Genomic DNA, 22348 nt, shown 5'->3' with positions numbered 1-22348 from the left:
CTCTTGTAACCTAAAATAATGTTTTTATTCAAAGTTGCATAATCTTCTCAATACTAGTATTATCCATTCACTTTCCTTTGTTGCCTAGTGTACCTAAAACGCCTCATACCTAAAGTATAATAAGCAGAATTTTATTTACACTTCATTTTATTTTGTATATCATATTTAGAAGACATTAGTGAGTCTAAATCTATTTTTATTGCACAGACTAACTCAGGGTTAAGATTATGCACTGAGTTTATCAGCCAGATTTAATGCAGTTGGCCTTTTGCACACTTCCACTTCAATGAACCACATGTAGTTCACACTGTGACTACTAGACTGGTATCAAAACGCTTCTAATAGCAGCCTTAGAATGAGAGGTAACATCCCACATGTGTAGTTTTAATTCACCATCTGGGCTCTACTTTCACTCAGAGGTATGAAGTTAATTAGCTTTGCTAGTCCATAAGAGGTTAAACTGTCAACGTGAAAATAAACTGTCCAGCTTTGGAGAATTAGAATGAGCTTTTACTTCTACCTCATACAGATTGTTGTTCATGTGTGGCAGAAAGGACCAGACTGCTCATAAGTCTTTGTTTTCCATTTTATTTCATCATAGATCTTCGTCTCGCTCTTCGTCCTACACGGGCTCCGGCTCGTCCCGCTCCCGCAGCCGCTCCTCTTCGTACAGCTCCTACTCCAGCCACTCCTCCCAGCACAGCTCTTTCAGCGGCAGCCGCTCCAGGTGCGCAGTCCCGCTCCCGTTCAACCTGTAGAGATGTTTTGGATTTAGAAAGATGTTGTGACTCTCGTACTGCCTTTTAGATCCCGATCATTTTCTTCGTCCCCCTCGCCGAGCCCAGCTCCACCGAGGATGGCCAAGAACAAACCGGAGCCTCCGCCTGTGGCTGCTAAGGGGTAAAGCTTCAGGACCTGAAATGGCTTTAACAGAGCTTAAACATCCGATCTCACTCAAATGGATCCCAATAACAGGGATAATTTGTGGAAATTACAGCCAAAATGATTGAACCTGACAAGCAGGGTGTCTGTGCATTGTTAAAAAGTCTTAATTTTGTGCATCTGATATTAAGGCCTTAAAATGTCTTAAATTCAATTTTAAAAAGATGATTTTAAATATGTTAATCAGAAGTCTTAAATTTTCATGTTTTTTTTTTTTTAGAATAAGTTTGTATATTTCTGTGGAGACATCGGTCTTAAATTTCACTCATAATGGTCTTTTAAAGGTCTTAAAAAGTCTTAAACTTCAGTTGGTGAAACGCAAATGAAAAGTAAACACTTAAATCAGATTAATTACAGGATGTCTCCACATCCTTAAAGTCTGTCTAAAATTAAGGACTTGAAATATCTTAAATGTCTTAAATTCATTTTTTTAAAAGTTAGTTGGTATTAAATATGTTAATCACAGGTCTTAAATTTTCTTACTTTTGTTAGGAAGTTTATATTTCTGTGGAAGTATAGGTCTTAAATTCAGGTCATCATAGTCTGGAAAAGGTCTTAAAAAGATTTTTACATGTCTTAGTGAAACCTGGGTTTAGAAAATGGAGCCTTTTATGAAATCTGTTCATACTAATTTTATAGTTATACTTATTTTTACACATTTTCTCTTCATGAATGCTTGGATGTGTTTCCGTTTCCCTCCCCAAGCATGCCACCAAAGCCGGGTGCAGCCCCGCCTCCGCGGAGAGAAAAGCCTCCCCAGAAGAAGCCTCCGACCCCCCCTCAGCCCGGCGGGCCGCCCAGCAGGCCCCCCAAACCGCCAACAGAGGGAGGCAAGCCTCCTGCCAACCCCAGGGAGGCGAGCGGCGCATCGGAAGAGCCAGGAGACGGGCCGCCGCCTCCACGGGAACCCGGGAGACCGCCGAACCCCAGGGAGGGCAGGCAGAGGGAGCGGCAGCAGCATCCTCCCCGCAGGTACGGCTTCTGGTTTACTTTGACTACATGGCTGACAGGACAACAGAAAAATATGGAAAATTATTTTCCAGATCACTGGTAGTTAAACGTTGACCCTCACTTTGATGAATGGTTCATTGTGTACATAATGTTTATGACTGCGTGGTATTTAGAGTAGAATAGAAATTTCCTTCCCACTGTGGGGAAATTCAGGTGTGCCAGCATCAAGTTACAGGTAAACAGAAAAGCAGCAGCAGCTTATATGCAGGGAATTTATTTAAAGAAAGGCATGAAAATCAGAAGGAATGTTGCAGGAAGACTTCAAACTCAAAAATACTTTATTGATCCCAATCAAGTTTATCTGTATAGGAAATTTCAGTTCAAATTTTCTATACACCTGGGATGCTTTTACCTAAAGGCTTTACATAATAAAACCACAAAAATACACCAATCAGTCAACAACTGAGAAAACCAGTGAACAAAGCAAAATGTTCAATTAATGTTTAATTTATAATGTTTCAAAAGTAACTACACAGCTGGGTTTTTAGTCTAGATTTAAGGGCACTCATTGTTTCCGCTATTTTGCAGTTTTCTGTAAGTTTGTTCCAGATTTGTAGAGCATAGAAGCTGAATGCTGCTTCTCCTTGTTTGGTTCTGGTTCTGGGGATGCAGAGCAGAACCAGATGACCTGAGGGGTCTGAAAGGTTGATACAACAGCAGCAGATCTTTAGTGTATTGTGGTGCTAAACCGTTCAGTGATTTATAAACTAACAGTATTTTAAAGTCGGTTCTCTGAACTACAGGAAGCCAGTGTAGGGACTTTGGAACCGGCATGATGTCCTCTGTCTTCCTAGTTTTAGTCAGAACACCACCAGCAGCGTCCTGGTTGCAGTAATCGCTGCAACTGAAGATAAACACATGGATGAGTTTCTCTAGTCCTTTAATCATAGAAATGTTCTTCAGGTGATAGAAGACTGACTTTGTAACTATCTTTATGTGGCTCTGAACGTTCAGGTCAATAATGAGTAATCTAAATGAATAAATAAGTAAATGAGTTTGTTGGTAGCTGTTGTAAAGTCCTAACCACTGCTGCTAGGAAGGACCTTTGATTACGCTCCTTTGTGCACCTGGGATGCTTTTACATAAATCATCATTCCCTTAAGGTGTTTGAAGCAGTAAAGCACAGGAGAAAAAACCAGATTGTGTTTCTCTGACTGTAACGTGACGCCTCCCCTTCGTTAGCGTAGTCAGTCCACCTTTATGTGCAAACATTTTATAAAGTCCTGCAACACTGGCTCCAGTTTCCCACATGGAATGTCAACAAAGTCGAGATCTGCATTTATTCTAACATGTAGCAATCCAAAAAGTCCCAGCAGAAAAAAACAGGAATTATTTTACGTGTTCAAGCCAGCTGGAGTTTTTAAATGGATTTAGCTTCAAAAGCATATTTGCATGTTGACCCCCGCAGCTTCTGCACAGAATATCACAGTTTACGCAATCAGGTGTTGCATTTTCTTAAACAGTCGTTCCTGCTACGTAATTTAAATTAAATTAAGCTGTAGATTTCGTCAATGTGGCAACATTATTTTGCATTATTCTTCCAGCCAGAGACATGTTGCCCACATGTCTCCACCTAGCCTCTCTGTTTCCTTTTTCCCTTTTATATATGCAAGATGCACTGCTTCCTTTCAAATTTTCCAATCCTGTAAAGTTTTTAAATCAGTTTTTCTCCCATTTCCATTTGTTTCAAATAAACATGTTAATTATCCCAGATTACAACTTTATTAGTTCCTCAGTTGTAACTGCCCGAAAAAGTTCTTATTGCTGAGTAGAAACAACGGGTGCACTGATTTATCAGCAGATTTACAGATCAGACAATACTTGCATGTGAAGCCGATCTCATCTTATCTACGTCAGTAATACCTAAATATCAGCCGCCGTCCTCTTCTGCTCTCCCGTTAGAGAGCTTTGGCTGGCAGACCGGCCCATCAGGTCATGGCTGCACGTTTGCTGTTGCCAACTCAGCAACTTTCTTGCTGTTTTTTAGCAACATTTCAAACAAAAATATCTGTCAATTTTTCAACCATTTTTAAAGATCGGTATTCTGCGATCGGCTAGAAAACTGCAATCAGTGCATCCCTAGTAGAGCTGCTCTGATCCAATATTAATGGTAGATCTGTAATGGTTCTGATATGAAAAAAAATGCAGATTGGTTGTAATGTTCCCCATCCATAAGTCTAACTCTGCTTTGTGCTCTGAGCGGCATCATGCTTTACTATTTATTTAGTGTTATATTTTGAAATCCTAACTGCACTTTCTGAATCATTTGTTGCAGTTTATTTTTACATATTTGACCAAGGTAGTGACCTTTTTATCAGTTTCAGTTTTATTATTTAACATTGTTACATGTTTAGTCCTAACTGCACTGACTGAGCATATTTGACCAAGTTCCAGCTGTTATGAATGGGGCAAAAATGTCAGTGTGTATCTGCCAAAGACATGCATTGAGGTAGTTGGGTGAGTCCCTTCTTGTTTTGTGGAAGTGTGATTAAAGTATTTATTCAGCCTTTGTTTTTGACACGGACCGTATTATGAGAAGACGGGAAGGAATGCAGTTTCCACAGTTGGCGTGCGCGCTGCGTTTTTGTTTGGCTTCATGTGCGCGAGTGAAGAAGAAGTATCTGTCTCAGCATCTGCAGAACTGACACTACCTTGTTTTGCATAGCAGCGCGCCGGCACACAGTGACACTGCATGTTTGTACATTTTGGGGAAAGACCTGAGAGTGGGCATGTGGGCGAGACGGCGTGGGTGCAATAACTTCAGTGATTGTGTGATCGGAGCTTCATGCTGCAGAGCGGAAGAGAGAAGCAAAGGGGGAAAGGAGAACAGACACAGTGTGTGTGTTCGCTTTCATGTTTGTTTGTTTGTGGGCGAGTGTGTGTAGGTGGTCCAGGTGGAAACTATCCTGGAAAACTATTCGCTGCATCTGTTGGTCATTATTTCTCTCAAATACTTCCCTCCAATAGACAAAAGCAGATTGTTCACCTGTTTCTTTAACCTTTTTTTATCAGTAATGATCCTAAAAAACAAAAGATATCTGCTCCGCTCCAGAGGAAACATCCCTGGAGCCTCTTGCCACCACTGTTTAGTAATGAGTGGAGCAAAATGGCCTTATGGTGTCATAAAGGTGTAAACACACCTCTAAACAGGTGCAGTAAAACTAAAGCAGCAGTGAAGCACAGCTTGTTGTCTGTGATAAAGTGATTCCTCATGTGTGGGAGTAAGTGGGAGCAGGAGCTTGAATATTCAAATCGGTTTGTTTGGGATGCAGCAGATCGGCCGAACGGTGGGAAAACCGGGAGCAGAACTCATGAAAATCAGGTCATATGGGGGCGAGTGGGTTTGCTTCATCACAATGCAGCTTCTCCAAGGACAAGGGAACCTCTGAATTACAGGCTGCATGACTGCCCTCTTCATAAACCTGACAGTTAATGAGCTACAACTAGACCTGCCACAACAAGCAGTCAGTCAATTGCATGATAAATTAGGATGAGCTCAATCATTTATTGGTTTTCTCTTTTCTATCTTTCTACCAAAAATTTCAAAATGTTCAAGGAAAATTTTGTTTACAAAAACTTTATTCATTTTATTTGTTTCTGTTTGATTTTTTATTTTGGATTTTTAAAATGTCTTCCAGTTCAACCAGAAATCTAGTTGTAGAAATCTAGATTTCTCTCCTCAACTGAAATACTCAGTTGTTTCCACAATCTCCTCAAAGTCCTGCTGCTATAATATGATTCTGATGTATTAAAACATCAAATATTTCTATTGATTATATGCAAAACTTGAGCACATTTGTGGTTACGGTTAATATGGAAGAGAAGCAGGAAAGTACTTCATTATATCACCAACACAAGATGTTGGTGTGAGCAATTACTAATAAAAATAAAAAGGCATGTTGGGACTCAGATCCCTGAGGAACGCCTCACTGAAATGTATGAAAGAAAACAAACAAAATCTTTACACACTTAGTTTTCTTGGTTAATAAGACATCTTTCCTTCATATTCGTGTTGGTGTAAAGATAACAAGATGAATATTTTTTTTAGAGATGTGCCGATCAGGTTTTTTCCTGGCGATACCGATACCGATCACCCATGAGGGCCGATACACCGATACCGATCACAGATACCGATCACATAATTATTATTTATTTATTTTTTATCATAAACACTACCGGTTACATTATGTGGAAAAAGGAACCATGAATTCACCTTAATTTAGACAAAAACTTGTTTTTAATAACTTTTTCCAAGAAGAAAACTAAACAAAACAGGCATTGTGCAAATTGTACTGCTATTGGTAGTGCTATCTTTAACAGACTGAAAACATATGAAGGCTCTGAAGAGGCTAAATAATGCAAAGAGCCAAAATAAAACCTCTCAACATTGCCAAAAAGTTCAAGTATAAAACTTAACATTCAAAGGCAAAAACAGGATCCATTACAATAAACAATCCTGAGTTACTGAATGAAAACTTCCTGATAGCATGGCGGCTAGCTGATTACTGCTAGCTCTGATTGGCTGTTTCTGACTGAGCGGAGTAATTATGCAGAACAGGGAGGAGATCGATTATTTTTTCAGAGATTATTTGTCTCATGTTAGGACAGCGACAGTTTTAATATGTATGTAAAATGTATTTTTTCAAGTTAGATGCTGCAGCTTTAAACAGAGGTTCGGTGTGAGAGTCACTACCAGGTGGAGCAGAAGCGAAGCTCCGTCTGTCAGATATTACTACCTGTAGCGTAGCAGCGGTTCAACAGCGAGAGCAGAACCAGCGTCTTACATCGCAGCTCGAAGACTTAAATAATTTTGCGGGTTATTTGTTTAGCTTTCTGACCGTCATGCTAATCCGGGTGAGTGTTTGTAGCTGTGCGCTGCTTTACCTGCTGTCTGATCCTCCATATGTCTTTTTTACTGCAGTGAGCCTCGATGTAGCCAAACTCCGTCAAGTATGTCATTGTTTTTATGTCGTATTAGCTTCGTTGTGTTGATGCATTTTGACCTGCTTCAGTTTTCCGCAGCAACACGCAAACTTCCCCATTCACTCAGTGCGTTATAGTTCCACATCGCTTAGGATTTGTTGTTGCGCGTTTGCGCAGAGTGAAGGAAAGAGGAGACCAGCTGCACAGGCAGGCTGCGAAATGAGAAGCAGGTGATCGGTATCGGTAAAAGAGACAATGATCGCCGATCACCGATCATGCACTTTTTCACGAAAATCGGCCCAATTATGATCGGTGACCGATCGATCGGCACACCTCTAATTTTTTTAACAGTCCAGCGTTTGAGTAGCAGCATCTTTCGTTTTTCCAGGAGGACTGTTAGCGGGAGCATCAGCGGCAGCAGTTACACAGCTACCAGCTCCAGATCGTCGTCCAACTCCGTCTCAGGCTCGGCCTCACGTTCGCGCTCCGGGTCCAGGAAGTCCAGGTACGCCGCCCATCAGTGATACGGTTCATCACTGATGACGGTTCAATGATGAGACATTGATGACATCGCACTGCATTCAGCACGATGACCTCGTTTATTCACCAGAACACAATGAAGCACAATGAGCAAGAAGGAATTACGAAATCTGAGCTGTTACAGCAGGAATCAGGAGTTTGACCTGTAAAAACCTTTACATATATAAATATAAAATAATATGCAAATTATCTGCTAATGACTGAACTTAAATGTTTATCTAGGCAGAATAATCTTGCTTGAGTTGGGCAGAAATTATACTATAGTAAGAGTAGCACTACTTCAACATATTTTTACCCAAGTAAAAGTAAAAAGTATCCGCCCAAGAAATTACTAAAGAAGTGTTTGGTTAAAAGTCAACTCAAGTACTGAGTAACTGATCAAATTAGCAATCAGTGGAAATTTTGGTATTTTAAGAATGCAAACAACAATTCATAATAAAAACAATAAAATCAGACAAAAGAAAATATTTTCAAATCAATTTCTTTCCATAAAAAACTTTTGAAACTTGAATAAAACCTGCAGCTGTGTGTCTGTGTCTGGTGAATTTGTGGCTAAAACATGTTTGTTTTTCATTTAGTGGGTAGAAAATCCATAAATTTTACTCAAGTATGAGCAGAATTACCTGATAACAAAATTACCAAAGTAAAAGTTGTTTTTTTTTTTTTTAGTTATTCAAGTAAATGTAACTAGTTATTACCCAACTCTAGAGCTTTTCCTCTAAATAGTGAAAGTTAAACATCATCCAGTGATCACTATGTCACTCTCCTCGTGTTTGTGTTTTTTCCCTCTTTCATGTGCCGTTCCTGGAATTTCTCCAGGAAATCCAGGTGAGTCGGATCAGGTGAAAGCAGGCTTGGTGTCAGCAGGTGTGGTCGCCATGGACGCGCATCACAGCTTGTCTCCCGTTTCAGGTCGCTGAGCGTGAGCAGCGTGTCCTCGGTGTCGTCGGCCTCGTCCAGCAGCAGCTCGGTGCGCAGCGCCGACTCGGACGACATGTACGCCGACCTGGCCAGTCCGGTTTCCTCTGCCAGTTCTCACTCGCCCACGCCAAATCACCCACGCAGAGAGAGAGGGCTCCCGCGGGACCGGTCCCCACCGGGCCGGGACAAGAACAGGGGTTGGTGTCACGCACAGCAGCAGCAGCAGCAGTTTTACACTTTCACTGAAATCTCTCTGTTTATTCAGAAGCAGGTCCGTCGTAATAAATCAATTGATGATGGATTAAAACAAACTCATTCATTTTTTTACACGCTTAGTTCTGTTCGGTTAAATTTGAGGCAAAAAAAAGTTTGTGCTTTTATCGTGTCAAAGGCAAACAGACTAATTTTTCTGTAAAGCATCAAAAGTATTGTATATGTATTTATTAAAGAGCAGTGATGGGCACACTGTGTTGGTATCGCCCTTTAGCATTAGCTTCATCTAAATACCGTAGTAGTGCTTTAGCATTAGCTTCATCTAAATACCGTATAGTGCTTTAGCATTAGCTTCATCTAAATACCGTAGTAGTGCTTTAGCATTAGCTTCATCTAAATACCGTAGTAGTGCTTTAGCATTAGCTTCATCTAAATACCGTATAGTGCTTTAGCATTAGCTTCATCTAAATACCGTAGTAGTGCTTTAGCATTAGCTTCATCTAAATACCGTAGTAGTGCTTTAGCATTAGCTTCATCTAAATACCGTAGTAGTGCTTTAGCATTAGCTTCATCTAAATACCGTATAGTGCTTTAGCATTAGCTTCATCTAAATACCGTAGTAGTGCTTTAGCATTAGCTTCATCTAAATACCGTAGTAGTGCTTTAGCATTAGCTTCATCTAAATACCGTAGTAGTGCTTTAGCATTAGCTTCATCTAAATACCGTAGTAGTGCTTTAGCATTAGCTTCATCTAAATACCGTATAGTGCTTTAGCATTAGCTTCATCTAAATACCGTAGTAGTGCTTTAGCATTAGCTTCATCTAAATATCGTAGTAGTGCTTTAGCATTAGCTTCTTTTAAATACCACAATACTGCTTTAGCATTAGCTTCATCTAAATACCATAGTAGTGCTTTAGCATTAGCTTCTTCTAAATACAGTGATAGTTTAGCACTTTAGCATTAGCTTTCTTAAGCATTGTGTAGGTGTTTGCGTAACTACTGTTTATGGTTTTGCATTAGCTTACTGTATGCATTAGCATTAGCTTCCATATATACCCATTGGCGTTAGTGGGTTAGCATAACTAATGTATTAAAGTAGCTTTGACTTTAGCATTGGTGCAACTAACCTTTTTAGTTAGCTGTGCTTTTCACCAAATTTCATAACTTTAACATTTAATGGCAGTTTGCTTGTTCTCTGCAGCAGCTGAGCAGCAATAAAACTGAAGTTGGTGAAATATGCTAAAGCTAATTACGCCCAACATTTTGCTAAAGCTAATTACGCCCAACACTTTCCTGCGTCACAGAAAGGCCATCAAAGAAAGATGAACCCTTCCGGGACGATCGCAGGAAGATCGACCCGTCTGGTGGTCCGTCCAGAGGGATGAACGCCATGCCCAGATCTGGACCCGGCAACCGGGGCGGCCACCCTCCTCATCCTCGACCCGGCGCCATGGGCCCCCCGGGGAACTACGGAGGTTCTGGTTCCCACAAAGACATCAAGCTGACGCTCCTCAACAAGGTGACTTCCTGTTACTTTTCTTCTAAGAAATGTGTTTAAAAATATGTGAAATTTCACATTTTTACCAGGCCTATTATCAGAGCTGTAACTTTATACATTTACTCAAGTACATTTATTTCAGCAACTATTTGGAAAAACAATGTACTTTTAGGAGTATTTTTTACTGTGCTGTATTTTTTTACTTTTACCTGAGTAATTTGGTTATGAAGTATTTCTACTCTTACTGGATTAAAATTTCTGGATTTTCTACCCACTGAGTGAAAAACAAAAATGTTTTAACCAAAAATTCACCAGACACAGACACACAGCTGCAGTTTCATTTAAAGGTTTTTATTAGGGCTGTTGTAAACGAATATTTTAGTAATCGAGTAATCTATCGATTATTCTTACGATTAATCGAGTAATCGGATAAAAAAAATTATAAAATGAAATATTGGTAAATCTGGCATAATACCGGTGTTACTATCAGATATCAATATCAGTCCAATTTTTCATATTTGAGCATCCCTAACAGTTGCTTTATTGTAGTTTAGAAAACTAACCTGTAACAATAATAGCTCACTTTCTAAGTTAACCAGAAGAAAAGTTATAGAAAAATCTGAAATTATATTGAATTTAATAACAAAGAGGCAGGCTCACAAATATGCTTATAAAAAATGTCTACAATCCAGCTTTTAGTTTATGTATTCATCTTCAGTGAGTTTAATAGATTAATTAAACTCACCTTGCCACCTAACCTGTCACGCTTTGGGTTTGAAAATACGGGAAATGCCGCCTGGAGTGGGAGGAGAGGGCGAATGAACGAACATGGGGTGGAGGGGAGGAAATAGACCAGCGGACTGACGAACCGTTAGACCGGGGGACGAACACGGGGGGAAGCAATACGGGATATTTACGACACCTTCACTGGTCACACTCAGAAACTCATCTACCAGCCATGTACGATGCGCTCCGCCACCCGTTTCTTCAGACCGGGATATGAAATTTATTGTGCGGTTCGTCGGTAAAGCTACATTTACACGGTAAGCATCAGCTACTCAGCCGCCCGCCCTGTTCAGTCTATCCGCTCACCTCAGCGCTCTTCCCGCCGTTCGCTTTCAACCAGCAGCCCCGGAGGAGAAATGCTGCCGTACTCCAGGCATTCCCCCAGTCATTTTAAGGATGCTTATTGGTTCCCCAAAAACGATAAAAAGTCGGGCATTATCATCAATCAATAAAATCCCCACGGGCCAATCTTGAAGATTGGACTTTATGCCGCTGAGACTTAGCTTTTGTCAACAACTCAGAGGCGGAAGTGAGAGCTCCGCGCAACGCAAATGAAGTCCCGGCCGGAACACGGTGCGCTAACTAATAAAACATAAATTAACGAAGCTTCGAGGCAGGTAAATTTTCCTCGAGGAATTTTAGTAATCGAGGTACTCGAATCATTCGAGGAATCGTTTCAGCCCTAGTTTTTATTGAAACATAAATTTATTTTGTTTTTTGTTACATATAAGAATTTTTGTCGCTAAAATACCAAAATATCCACGTAGATTTATATTTTGGTCCGCCTGATGTGATCTTTTAATATTAGTTGATTGATGACTTGGTCAGTTACTCAGTACTTGAGTAGACTTTTTACCAAATACATTTTTAGTAATTTCTTCGCTACTTTTTACTTTTGAGTAACTTTTTGTACTTTACCCACCTCTACCTATTATTATTATTATTATTAATATTATTATTTATTGAAGCTACAGGAGTAAAAAAAAACTTAAACATTGGAGCAATGAAAATGGCATAAAAACATTTCTGATTTAAGGTTTTCCTTGTAAAATCTTAGACATTTTTAATTTCTAAAAAGAAACTGTTTCTAAAAGTGTTTTTTAGGAAGAACTTTTTCTAAAGTTAGATTTTAAACAAAATCTTAACTAATTCCTAGTTGCTGCTCTATTAATTCCTCTTTTTTTACTCTTTCATCTCACATGGTTTAGTGAGTTAATACTTGGAATAAGTACTTTTTAAAGTGAGTTGCAGACTCCTAGAAGGAGGCAGATTTGCTAATCCAGGAAAGTTTTATCGAGCTTTGAGTTTATAAACCGTCTCTGTGGTGATGTCTCATCTGCAGGTCGTTGCGCTGCAGACACGTGTCTGTTGAAGTCGCCGTGTAAACAGTCTAGTCGTGTCGCTGTAACGAGATGCAGCAAGTGACAACAACTCTTAAAGTAAATTAATTTAAAAAAAGTTCCACTTAGAAAACCTGGATATCTGGAAACTGCAGGAAGTTTGGGGTTTTAAAAGCTTCTTTGAATTTACTCCAAAAGAAGAAAAACTGTTGACGTTTCTGCAGTAGATTAAAGCTGGAGAACTAAATAAACGTCTGATGTTCTGAGTGGGTGTGTTGAAGTTTAGAGGTCAGAATAAGGAGGAAATAAAAACTATAATATTATAAAGATATTTGGTCTTAATTAAATGTTGGATTTAATTAGGGATTTATTAAATTAGAACTTTAATATTTTTTTAATTAATTAAATTTAAGTTGGTGGTTTCTCTCTGTACATCTTAGGCTACATTCACATAGCAGGTGAATGTGATTTAAATTTGATTCTTCTTGTTTTTGCCGATATTATGCATCCCGTATTGCAACAAATCAATTAATCACAAGTTCAATAATTTCCATTTGGGTGATTGTTTGTTTTTCTCTTTTTCTACCAAAAACTGGCTGATGAAAATCTTCAGTTTGTTGCTTTGGTCTCAGCTGTTCTTAGTTTGTTCTTTTTGAAGGCTAATTTTGTTTAGAGACTTCATAATTAATTGTATTTGTTGTTTCTGTTGTTTATTTATTTTGGACATTTAAACTGTCTTCCATTTCCTGTGAAATGTTTGTTAGAATTTAAAGTAGATTATTGATCTCTGAGAATGTGTTGTTTTATTTTTCCATCATGTTGCATTATGTCACTTGGTCTGAAACAACAATATTATAATTTGTCATCCAGAAAAATTTAATATCTGAAACACAAACATTTGATGTGAAGAGTTTTTGGAAACCCAGCGCTCCGTAAACATTGAGTTCCAGCGTTTATTTGTCTGTTCTGTAAAAGGTTTGGGTCGTGTTTGGTTTCAGCCGCTCTCCAGACATAAGTCTGACTAATTTCTGTTTGTTTTCCAGCAGCAGGGAGACCGAGGCGGCAGGAAGCGCTACCTTCCTTCAGACAAGGACCGGCCCGGCTCCCCTGCCAGCAAGAGGATGGCCATGTCTCCAGACAGAGGTCAGCCAGCCGGGTTCATTCTCCTTCTGCATCGGATAAAAAATAAAACAACAACTCTGAACTGTCAGGGCGCCAGACCTGCGTCGCAGTAGAAATGCAAATCTTTGTGTCTGGCAATTTGATTCTGGTTTTAAGGGTCACGGTTTGATTCAGAAATATTTTTTTTTACTCAGATAGTTTAGAGATTTTGTTGAGATTATGAGACTGACAAGATGAACTAACAGCGCAAACATTTATTTAAAACAATTCTGCTGGGATCTCAGTGTAAGACCTGCCGAGAACCAGGAACGTTTCATTTTATCCTGATGTGTAAAGAAATAAAAGTTTATTCACTGAGGGCAGAAGATGAACAAATCGGGGTCCGATCTGCTGACGTTTTTATGGGAAGGTTGTTTGAAAAAGGGAAGTAGTTTTAAATCCAATAGAAAATGTTGAATTTACATGATTATCCCAAACAATGCATCAAAACATGGATCTTTTGTCTTCATCCGATCTCTATTAAGCTCCCAGAAATATGTGTATAAGATTCATATTCTGAAAGTTATATTTTGATGTATTTACTGAATTGGGGAAAAAATCTGAAATTTCAGTGTTTATCTGTACGACAGATTTTGATCTCTGCAAGGTAACCGTCTTAAAAATCATGCGTCTCAAACTAGGGTCTTAAAATGTCTTAAATTCATCTTTTAAAATCCATTTGGCCTTAAATATGTTAATTGCAGGTCTTAAATTCCGTCCATTTAATCTTGCATTCTATGATTTCATTTTTTTCTTGTGGGACTTTCTGTCAGGCAAACATTTGATACATTACGTTCTGCGACTTCAGAGGATTGAGGTTAATTTATACTTGCTTGCAAACTAGCTAGATTTTTTTTGCGTCTATCATGGATAAGTGCAAATTTATTGCCTGTTGGATGGACGACAGTTACACGTTTTGTTTAATCTCTCCTAAGCCGTCAGAAAAGTTATTTATAAAAAATGTTATTCTGCAAGTGCAACAAATTTCGATTCCTGCAGGGTGTCTGTGCATCCTTAAAATGTATTAAAATCATGTATCTAAAATGAAGGCCTTAAAATGTCTTTATCATTATAAAAAAGTTATTTGGCCTTAAATTAGTTAATTATAGGTCTTAAATTTTGTAGTGTCAGGACTATTTAATCACATTCTGTAATTTGTTTCTTGTGGGACTTTTCTGTCATCCAAACGTTTGATACGTTACGTTCTCCGACTTGAGGTGGTTGCTATCGCTAACTAGCTGCTAATGACCTAATAACAAAAAATCTGAACTTTCAGTCTTCAGAGGCGATTGAAGGAAAATTAGGCGACTTTGATCTCTTGTTGACTGACTGCAGGTTTTCTTCTGTGTTTATTTTTAAAATGCAGAGAAACTCACCCCTGCTCTCAGATTTCCATCCTCATTTGGTGAATTAGTTGTTTCTGGTTCTAAAGGTCATAGAAATGACTAAAAGTTTATTGAAAAGGGACTCAGACCTGCATGACTCAGTCGATCTTGAATCTTGTCTTTCAGGGCGCGATAAAAGGAACCTCGGCCGACCTCAGATGGCCCCGCAGATGGAGCGACCCAGAGGTCAGGGGCCGCGGCCGGGCCCCCCGCAGGGCGACAGGTTGGTGCTGTTTGTCAGTCAGCTGGAATTTCTTCTCTTCCCAATTCGACTTGCCATCTAAACCCGAATGCAGCAGGAATTTACATGAGAGCGTTTCTTTAATACAAAATGAGGAACACGCTGTGAAAAGTGGAAGCACAGAGACATCTAACCATCGCTTAGAAATACGCACCAGCAGAATGCCCCAACATTAAAAAGATCCTTTTTTTATCAATTGATTCTTTTCACCGCCGGACAGCTGAGAGGAAAACGGTTTCATAAACACAGGAAATAATCAGAGCGAGACAGGAAAATAAAATCTATTGTAGTGATTTGTGTGTTTGTGTGACATTTGTCTGCTAAAGATTAGGCGAAGGATTGAATAATGAGGATTCTCAGACCTGAGAACCGTCATTTCTCCAGGTTGCATTGGATCTGCTGAAGTTAAAGACTGCCATGCTCCTCTTAGTGGCTGCAGCTTTAAAGCTCTGCAGTTTAACACTACATTAAGGTCTTTCACTCTCTCAACACATTTCTGGAACGCCAAGCATGAAAAAAAACCCAAACATCTCCTGCAGTTACCTGCAGAATACTCAGAAATACTGTAAAAATGTGCCTTAATTTGAATTACATCCTGTCATCATTTTAGTTTCTGGGATTGCATCGCTCCTGGTGGCAGCATGCTGGAGTCGTTCTTTTTCTACACTTTGTTCTGTTTTTTTTTTGGATGATTTCCTTCATCAGGTCTTTAAATACTCTAAAATTATTCATTATTAACCTTTTTGATAATTGCGACACGTTTTCTGCAAACTTGGAAAAAATATAAATTTTAGGGCTTAAAAAGTCGTAAATATCTCCAGATTCTCCAGACTTGGTCTTCAATTACATTTAGCCATTCTTAGCTTTATTTCTTTATTACTTATTTTTACTGCTTCTGAGAAATGCGCCAGCAGCATCAATTTAATCTAAAATTATGTAGCTTCTAAGTGTGAGCGCGAGGAGAAGTCTTGAGTACAAGCATTGAAAGTTTTCAGAAGAAAAACATGAAGTCCTGCTTTCAAAATGAAAATGTAAGTAAAAGTATTAAAAGTTTTCTGAAGAAAAGACATAAAATCCTGCTTTCAGACTGCAATGTGTGCTCTTGGATTATGGCAGGAAAATTTCCCCATACACAGGCTGCACTTTATCTTTAGTGAGTGATGAGACAGCAGAACAATGACTTATGAGCCGGTTAGACTTCCCACCAGTGGCTAAAAATAAACTCAAAAAGATCAATACTACTAGCTAATGCTAATATTAACAAAATCCCCTCAGATGTTTTAACTATGAGAGAATATTCAAAATGAGAAACTAATAAAAGAAAACTCCTTTTAGTGATTTTATTTTTTTACATTTAAGAAATGTAAGGATATATTTTTAAGGAAAAATTAAACGCTGAAAATACACAAAGTTGAGTTGTATTAAAATTGTTAAATATACACTTGGTGAATACCAAATTGCATAGCAAATGTATAAAACTGTAAACACCAAAATATATATACATTTGGATGCAACACATTAAAAAAGATTAAAAACCTTTGAAAAAGTTATAAAAAGTTCAAAAAAATACATCATATTAATTTAATCTCCAAAAGATGTTAAATATTGATAAATATACATTTAAAATATTAAATATCAACACAACTACTAAGTTTACTCAGTACACAAAATGCTTACATTTTATTATTTGTTTTGGTATTTTTTTTGCCTTTCCTTTCATCACACAATGATTAAACCAAAAACAGAAAGAAAAAAACAAATCTAATATAAAATAGATAATTGATGTCTGACTTCCTGTCAGTGGGAAGAACACAAAGTGCCGACCAGGAAAAACGTGACAGTGGAAGAAGCAGCTGATTATTCTTCCTCTATGGATTTTTTATACATAGTTCATTATGAAAATCAAAACAGCTGAATCTTTCCTGTATATTTCTAAAACATATCTAATTCACCATTAAGAAATTATGCATAAATATAGTTTGTTTGTTTTTTTTAATTCAGGTAATCAATATAAATAATTCTTCTTTCCATGAAGTAGTCTTTACCCATTTACTCCAATTCAGATTTTACAGTTTGATCCCAATCCTTGGCTCCCGTTTCCTCTTATTGAGTTTAGTATGCATCAGCTTGTTAGTATTGCCTTTCAGATTCAGATCAAAATAATTCTCCTGCCCATTAACCCTCTTAAGACCATAATTGTAACTGGTTTTTTCTGATTTTATGGCTGTAAAATTCTCAAAAAATGTGCAGTGAGTCTGAATTTTTGTTCTTTTTTCCAGAACATCCTCAACTTTCAGTATTTGATAATTATTTAACATTTCTGTCTATTAAAAATTGTGAACAAACAGTTTAAAGAGAAAAAAAATCGTAATTGAAATTTTCAGGTTTATTACTGAACAAAAACTTCCTGATTACAGGGGCAAACAATTTCAGATGAACAATTTCAACTTTCAACTATATTACATAAATGCAGAGAAAACTGTGAAGCCTGGCCTCCAATTTACAAGTTTTTATGCCTGTTTTTTATTAAATTATTTCAGGCGTTTTCATGTTTTGTGGTAGGCTCTAAAGCAGTTCCTCTCCAGCTGCAGACAGAATCCCACTCTGGATCCATCCATACTTTATCTATCAGACTTCAGGTTGAGAGGGTCCTGGTACCCGTCTCCAGCGGTCAGGAGCAAGAGGCAGGGGACACACTGGACAGGTCACAGGTCACTGGACAGGTCACAGGTCACCAATCCCTCACTTGGCTGATTTGTTGCTGCTGTTTTCACAATTCATCTTTTGGCAGAAACAATGTGGTGATTTTTTTTTTTTTTCCTTTTTGCCAAAATCACTTTATTTTTGGAAGACCACGATTTTATTTTCAGCATAATAAATAGTTATTGCACAAATTATGCAGGAATCAAGATGGAGCTAACAGTTAGCCAATAGCTGTGCAGCATTCATATGGCTAACGTTAGCTTGTACAAATATTTTACATAACCTGGTTATATGTCTGTCATGTTCACTGCCTTCAGTGAACATGACTGATAAAGTCTGGTGGATTTTATTTTACACATTTCCATCATTTTCAACTCGTCCTCTGCCGTTTTCTCTCTCGCTCCGCTACTCCGTTGATACAACACGAAGCTCTGCAGGGAAATTACGTAACGGAAATATTTACTCTAATATCTGCTGCAACATGCACATGTGATACACCGTTGAAAAGCTTATTTTATGCACTTTCTAATACTTTTTGAATGCGGCCAACCGTTCAGGAGTTACGATACAGAGTAGGTTGGGTGACAAATATAACACAACGGAGAATCTTTCTTGTGATTGGTCAAGCTCATATCAAACCTTCCCTGGTGGCTACCGTAATGTATCATATATGCCCTGAAGGCACAATGTCTCAGCTTTTTAGCACTTTTGGATTTTTTTTTTTTTTTTTTGATATGTTGAACTGTTCAGAAATTACAGTAATGGGAATAACACAAGCCGAATCCTGTCAGCGCCGACAGGTTGGTCGTAAGAGGGTTAAATCAACATCGTCTGTCATCAGAGGCCTGATTTCAGCCTGAGGCTGAGATTTTCTTCATGATGGCAGCGATGCGAAGCAACTCGTTTCATATCGACTCCCAGTGGCTGTGGGGCGATCAGAAGAGACGACTTTAATGTCCCGAGTCATCAGTCCAATATCGGTCTGTCACATAATGTTTCTGTGGTTTTCTGCTTCAGGCAGTACTCCTTTGTCTTAGTTCTGTTTTTATTTTCCACATCAAGCTTTGAATAGTGGATCTACATTAAAGAGAAGATTATCCTGGTTGTGAGAATTTGTCGTGACATCGTCTTCTGGGAAGACTAATATATAACATATAATTAACATAATATATAAAATTCTAACTTTGCACATTTTTATACTTTCATTTAAGACTCCACTGCTCTAAAAACAGCACTTTAAAAAGCACTTTAAATTGGTTTGTGTCAGTCTCGTTAGTCGACTGACACACACTCAGAGCATTTTATATAAATCTATTATTAGAGCAAAGTAGTCTAATTATTGTAGAAAATTGAATCTGCAACTCTTTGTTGAATTCAAGATATATAATCAGTGCCTTGCACATTTTATTTTAAGAAATTGGAGGGGGTTTAATTGTTTTTTTTCTTTTTGATTTGGCAACGATTGCTGGGCAGTGCTTGCTGATTTTAGCAAAAAAAAAAAGATATTAAAAGAAAAGTGCTTAGTTTTGTATCTTAATAAAGAAAATGTAAGAATGATGTAAAGCGAGCTTGATCTGATTTAAACAGTAAAACTGGTGAGGCCAGCGATACTCATCTTTTCACTTCTGCAGCTTTTTTACTCTCGTTGTTTCTCCTTTTTTTCTGACTCACATCCTCCAACAATCATCTGAGTGAAACTTCACCCCTACCCCTACTCTCTCTCTCTGTTTTCCAGGAAACGCCCTCTGTCTCCGCCGCCAAAGTCTTCTGGGAAAGGCCCAGCTGCGCCGTCGAGCAAGCCGCCCGGCCCGGCCCCCGCCGCCAGCGGCGCCGGGTCCGGTCCGGGTCCCGGCAAAGCCAGCAACACGCTGTCGCGCCGCGAGGAGCTGCTGAAGCAGCTGAAGGCCGTGGAGGACGCCATCGCCCGGAAACGAGCGAAGATCCCCACCAAATGAGCGCCGGGGTCAGGCAGGTGGAGTTTTTCCTTTCCCCCGCCCAGACCGCTGCCGGTCGGCGCGGCGGCCCCAGCAGGACGCAGGCGGGGTCGGAGGTTAGGAACGACACGTGGACTCAACTTTGCGAGAGCGGAGGAGATGATCGGAAGCATCTTCCTCACCTGGACTCCTCTCCTCTTCATCACCATCGTCCTGTTCCTTCATTTTTTCCCTTCAGTTTTACCTTCACATGTTGTACAGAAGCAGCAGCAGCTTGTCAGATAATTTCCTGTGTATCAATAAAGATCATAAGGATGTGAAGTTTTTTTTATAATCTACTTTTGGTTTTTTTTTTCTTCTTGGCTCTTAAGTGACGAACCAGTGTTTGATTTTCTTCGTGTCACGCTTTTCGTTGCAGTCCAGCAGGTGAGACAAGGACATCTAGAGACGAAATGTCTCGCTTTTGTGACAAAAGACTTCTAAATAAACTATTTTAATAAACAGCTTCTCTCTGGGTGATTCCTGTTTCCTGGTGTTTGCTCAGCTCAGTCTTCCATGCAGCGTTTAGTCAGACACGTTTTTATAAACTGCATAGCAATCAACTTTTTAAGAAGCTTTATTTAAACAAGCAGAAGCTATACTACTACTCTTTTACAAAACACTTTAAAACAATAGCTACAACATGAGCGCCGGGGTCAGGCGCTCATCTTTTGACTTCAGCAGCTTTTTTACTCTCGTCGTTTCTCCTTTTTGTACAACAAAGTACAAATAAACATTCATGGCACAACAAACAATAAAATGGAAGTAAGCAAAAGTCTGTATGCATCAAATAAATGAATTGGGTACACAAGGTGTACATGCAAATATTTACATGTGGAAATTGTTCTGACAGCCTTTTTGTTTGTAATCTGTTATTAATTTAACATAGTTGTACATCCTTCAGAAAATGAAAATATGGCATTTTATTAACAAATTTACATTTCTGTTTATAACAATTTGTGAAAAGAATGAGAATTTTTCTATTAAAAGTAATTTTCCATCATAAGGAAACTTCTCAAAATATGGTGATCAATAAATTTGCTAATGCTAAGACAGCCACAACATTTCTGACTTCGCGTCATTACCCATAATTCATAGCGGAAACCGTTTTCTTCTTTTTACTAGGTGGTTTTTAACTTTTTTAAGTTGTTGTGGCAGCTGACAAAAAGCACAAGTTGAAGTCATGTTTGAACTGGTAAAGCCACCCGTTACCGCAATAAATAACCGAATTTCTCGTTAGTGCCCCTCGCTTTGGTTACCCGGAAGTATAAAACCAGACGGCGGAAGTTAGTGGCCGGTAATGGCAGCCTAACTTCCATCGCTGAAACTGCTAGATATAAATAAATTATTTGCTTCTTCAGACCAGAAACTTTACCTTTAAGCAGTTTGAGAAAGCGCAGATGATAATATGGCATTATGAGTTTAAATGAAGGAAATGGTGTCCACACTTTTTTTAAACCACATGTTGCCACAAACATGTTCTATTCTTATAACATTTTAAATAAATTTCATGCTTTATTTTTTCACTTTCTATGCTCAATAACAAACTATAAAAATTATGATTTTACTGGAATCAACAAAATAATTGGATCAGTGAATCTACTAAAAGATGCTGAAACTATAAGAACTGACTTTCAGGATTGGTCAGTACAAGGCAGACCCACAGTTTCTACAGTTCATATGTGTGTGTGTGTGTGTGTGTGTGTGTGTGTGTGTGTGTGTGTGTGTGTGTGTGTGTGTGTGTGTGTGTGTGTGTGTGTGTGTGTGTGTGTGTGTTATTTATCTGGAAAACTTTGTGCATTAAAAGTGTAAAAGTGGCTGTCCGCAGAATGTCTGTTTTTGTTTTGTTCTTAACATCTTTGATCTTTAATTGGGAAAATATTAATTATTAGTGTTAATTACTATTAATTAGAATTTATCAAGACAACAATAAATCAAAATTCTTATAGGAATTTTTTCACAGTAAATAAACAGTGATAAATTCCCATTCCTGATGGAAATACATTTATTTTTAATCACTTTATGATTCTTTTAAAAGTCTTTTCTAATTTATTTAAGCTCATCTGATGCGTTTGACACCTAACTTATCAACAATCACTATTTAGGTAAGTCTGTTAACTCTACCTTTATCAAAACAGGTTTTCATTATTTAACAAATCTCGGTTTTGCATTGTTGCTTAAACATACGCAGTGTTAGGGGGAATATTTGCACGTTTTGATTGAAAAAACTTCTCTGAACCTTGTAGGAACTCAGGGGTTATAAAAAGCAGCTTTTTTATAGTGAGCGGCTACAGTTACCGTTTGCTGAGGTTAAAGTTGCTTCCCTGTATTCAGAAAAATCCCCCCTTTGAGTTTGGTGTGAAGAAAATTCCCTGCATTTTCTTGGCATGTCTAATAAACTGTTATAACATTCCAGAGGTCTAAAAAGTTGTCATATAATGACTTTTGTAAAACAGGTTGTGGTTTCTGATTATTCTCTTCTTAATCTCTAAACAAAAAGCAACTATTGTGCTAAAATAGATTTCTCTAAATGCAGAACATGTCTCAGGGCTGCGGTGACTACCTGCTGATGGAAAGTCGAAGGTTAAATCCAGGCGCTGATGCAAAAATGAATCACTATTCAGAATATTTTTCTGTTGATTGTAATCTCAATTTTGCTGGAAAAACCATGAAAACGTTTCTAAATATGTGTCTCTATTGTGTTCTGTAG

At 38.4% G+C, this 22348-nt stretch overlaps 1 protein-coding gene across 5 annotated transcripts in view; it reads left to right on the top strand.

Moving 5' to 3' along the window:
• zc3h18 (zinc finger CCCH-type containing 18) overlaps window positions 1-20102 on the top strand; it is a 45667-nt gene extending 25565 nt beyond the window's left edge. For 4 of the 5 annotated variants that reach the window (XM_014993251.2, XM_088006149.1, XM_014993252.2 and 1 more), the window contains 10 exons: window positions 602-727; window positions 808-900; window positions 1648-1914; window positions 7265-7381; window positions 8236-8244; window positions 8329-8534; window positions 9856-10070; window positions 13219-13318; window positions 14848-14944; window positions 19401-20102. In XM_014993251.2, coding sequence (XP_014848737.1) covers window positions 602-727; window positions 808-900; window positions 1648-1914; window positions 7265-7381; window positions 8236-8244; window positions 8329-8534; window positions 9856-10070; window positions 13219-13318; window positions 14848-14944; window positions 19401-19620 — 1450 coding nt within the window. In that variant the 3' untranslated portion in view covers window positions 19621-20102. The remainder of the gene's footprint in view (window positions 1-601; window positions 728-807; window positions 901-1647; window positions 1915-7264; window positions 7382-8235; window positions 8245-8328; window positions 8535-9855; window positions 10071-13218; window positions 13319-14847; window positions 14945-19400) is intronic. The other variant, XM_088006148.1, reaches the window with a different exon arrangement.
• Window positions 20103-22348: the final 2246 nt, after the last annotated feature.

This window comes from Poecilia mexicana, unplaced genomic scaffold (assembly GCF_051168715.1).
Source record: "Poecilia mexicana isolate PSO_F unplaced genomic scaffold, ASM5116871v1 scaffold_6, whole genome shotgun sequence".
NCBI classification, from domain to species: Eukaryota; Metazoa; Chordata; class Actinopteri; order Cyprinodontiformes; family Poeciliidae; genus Poecilia; species Poecilia mexicana.
Note: the sequence above shows the minus strand (reverse complement) of the source record. Positions and strands in the feature narration are given on the sequence as shown.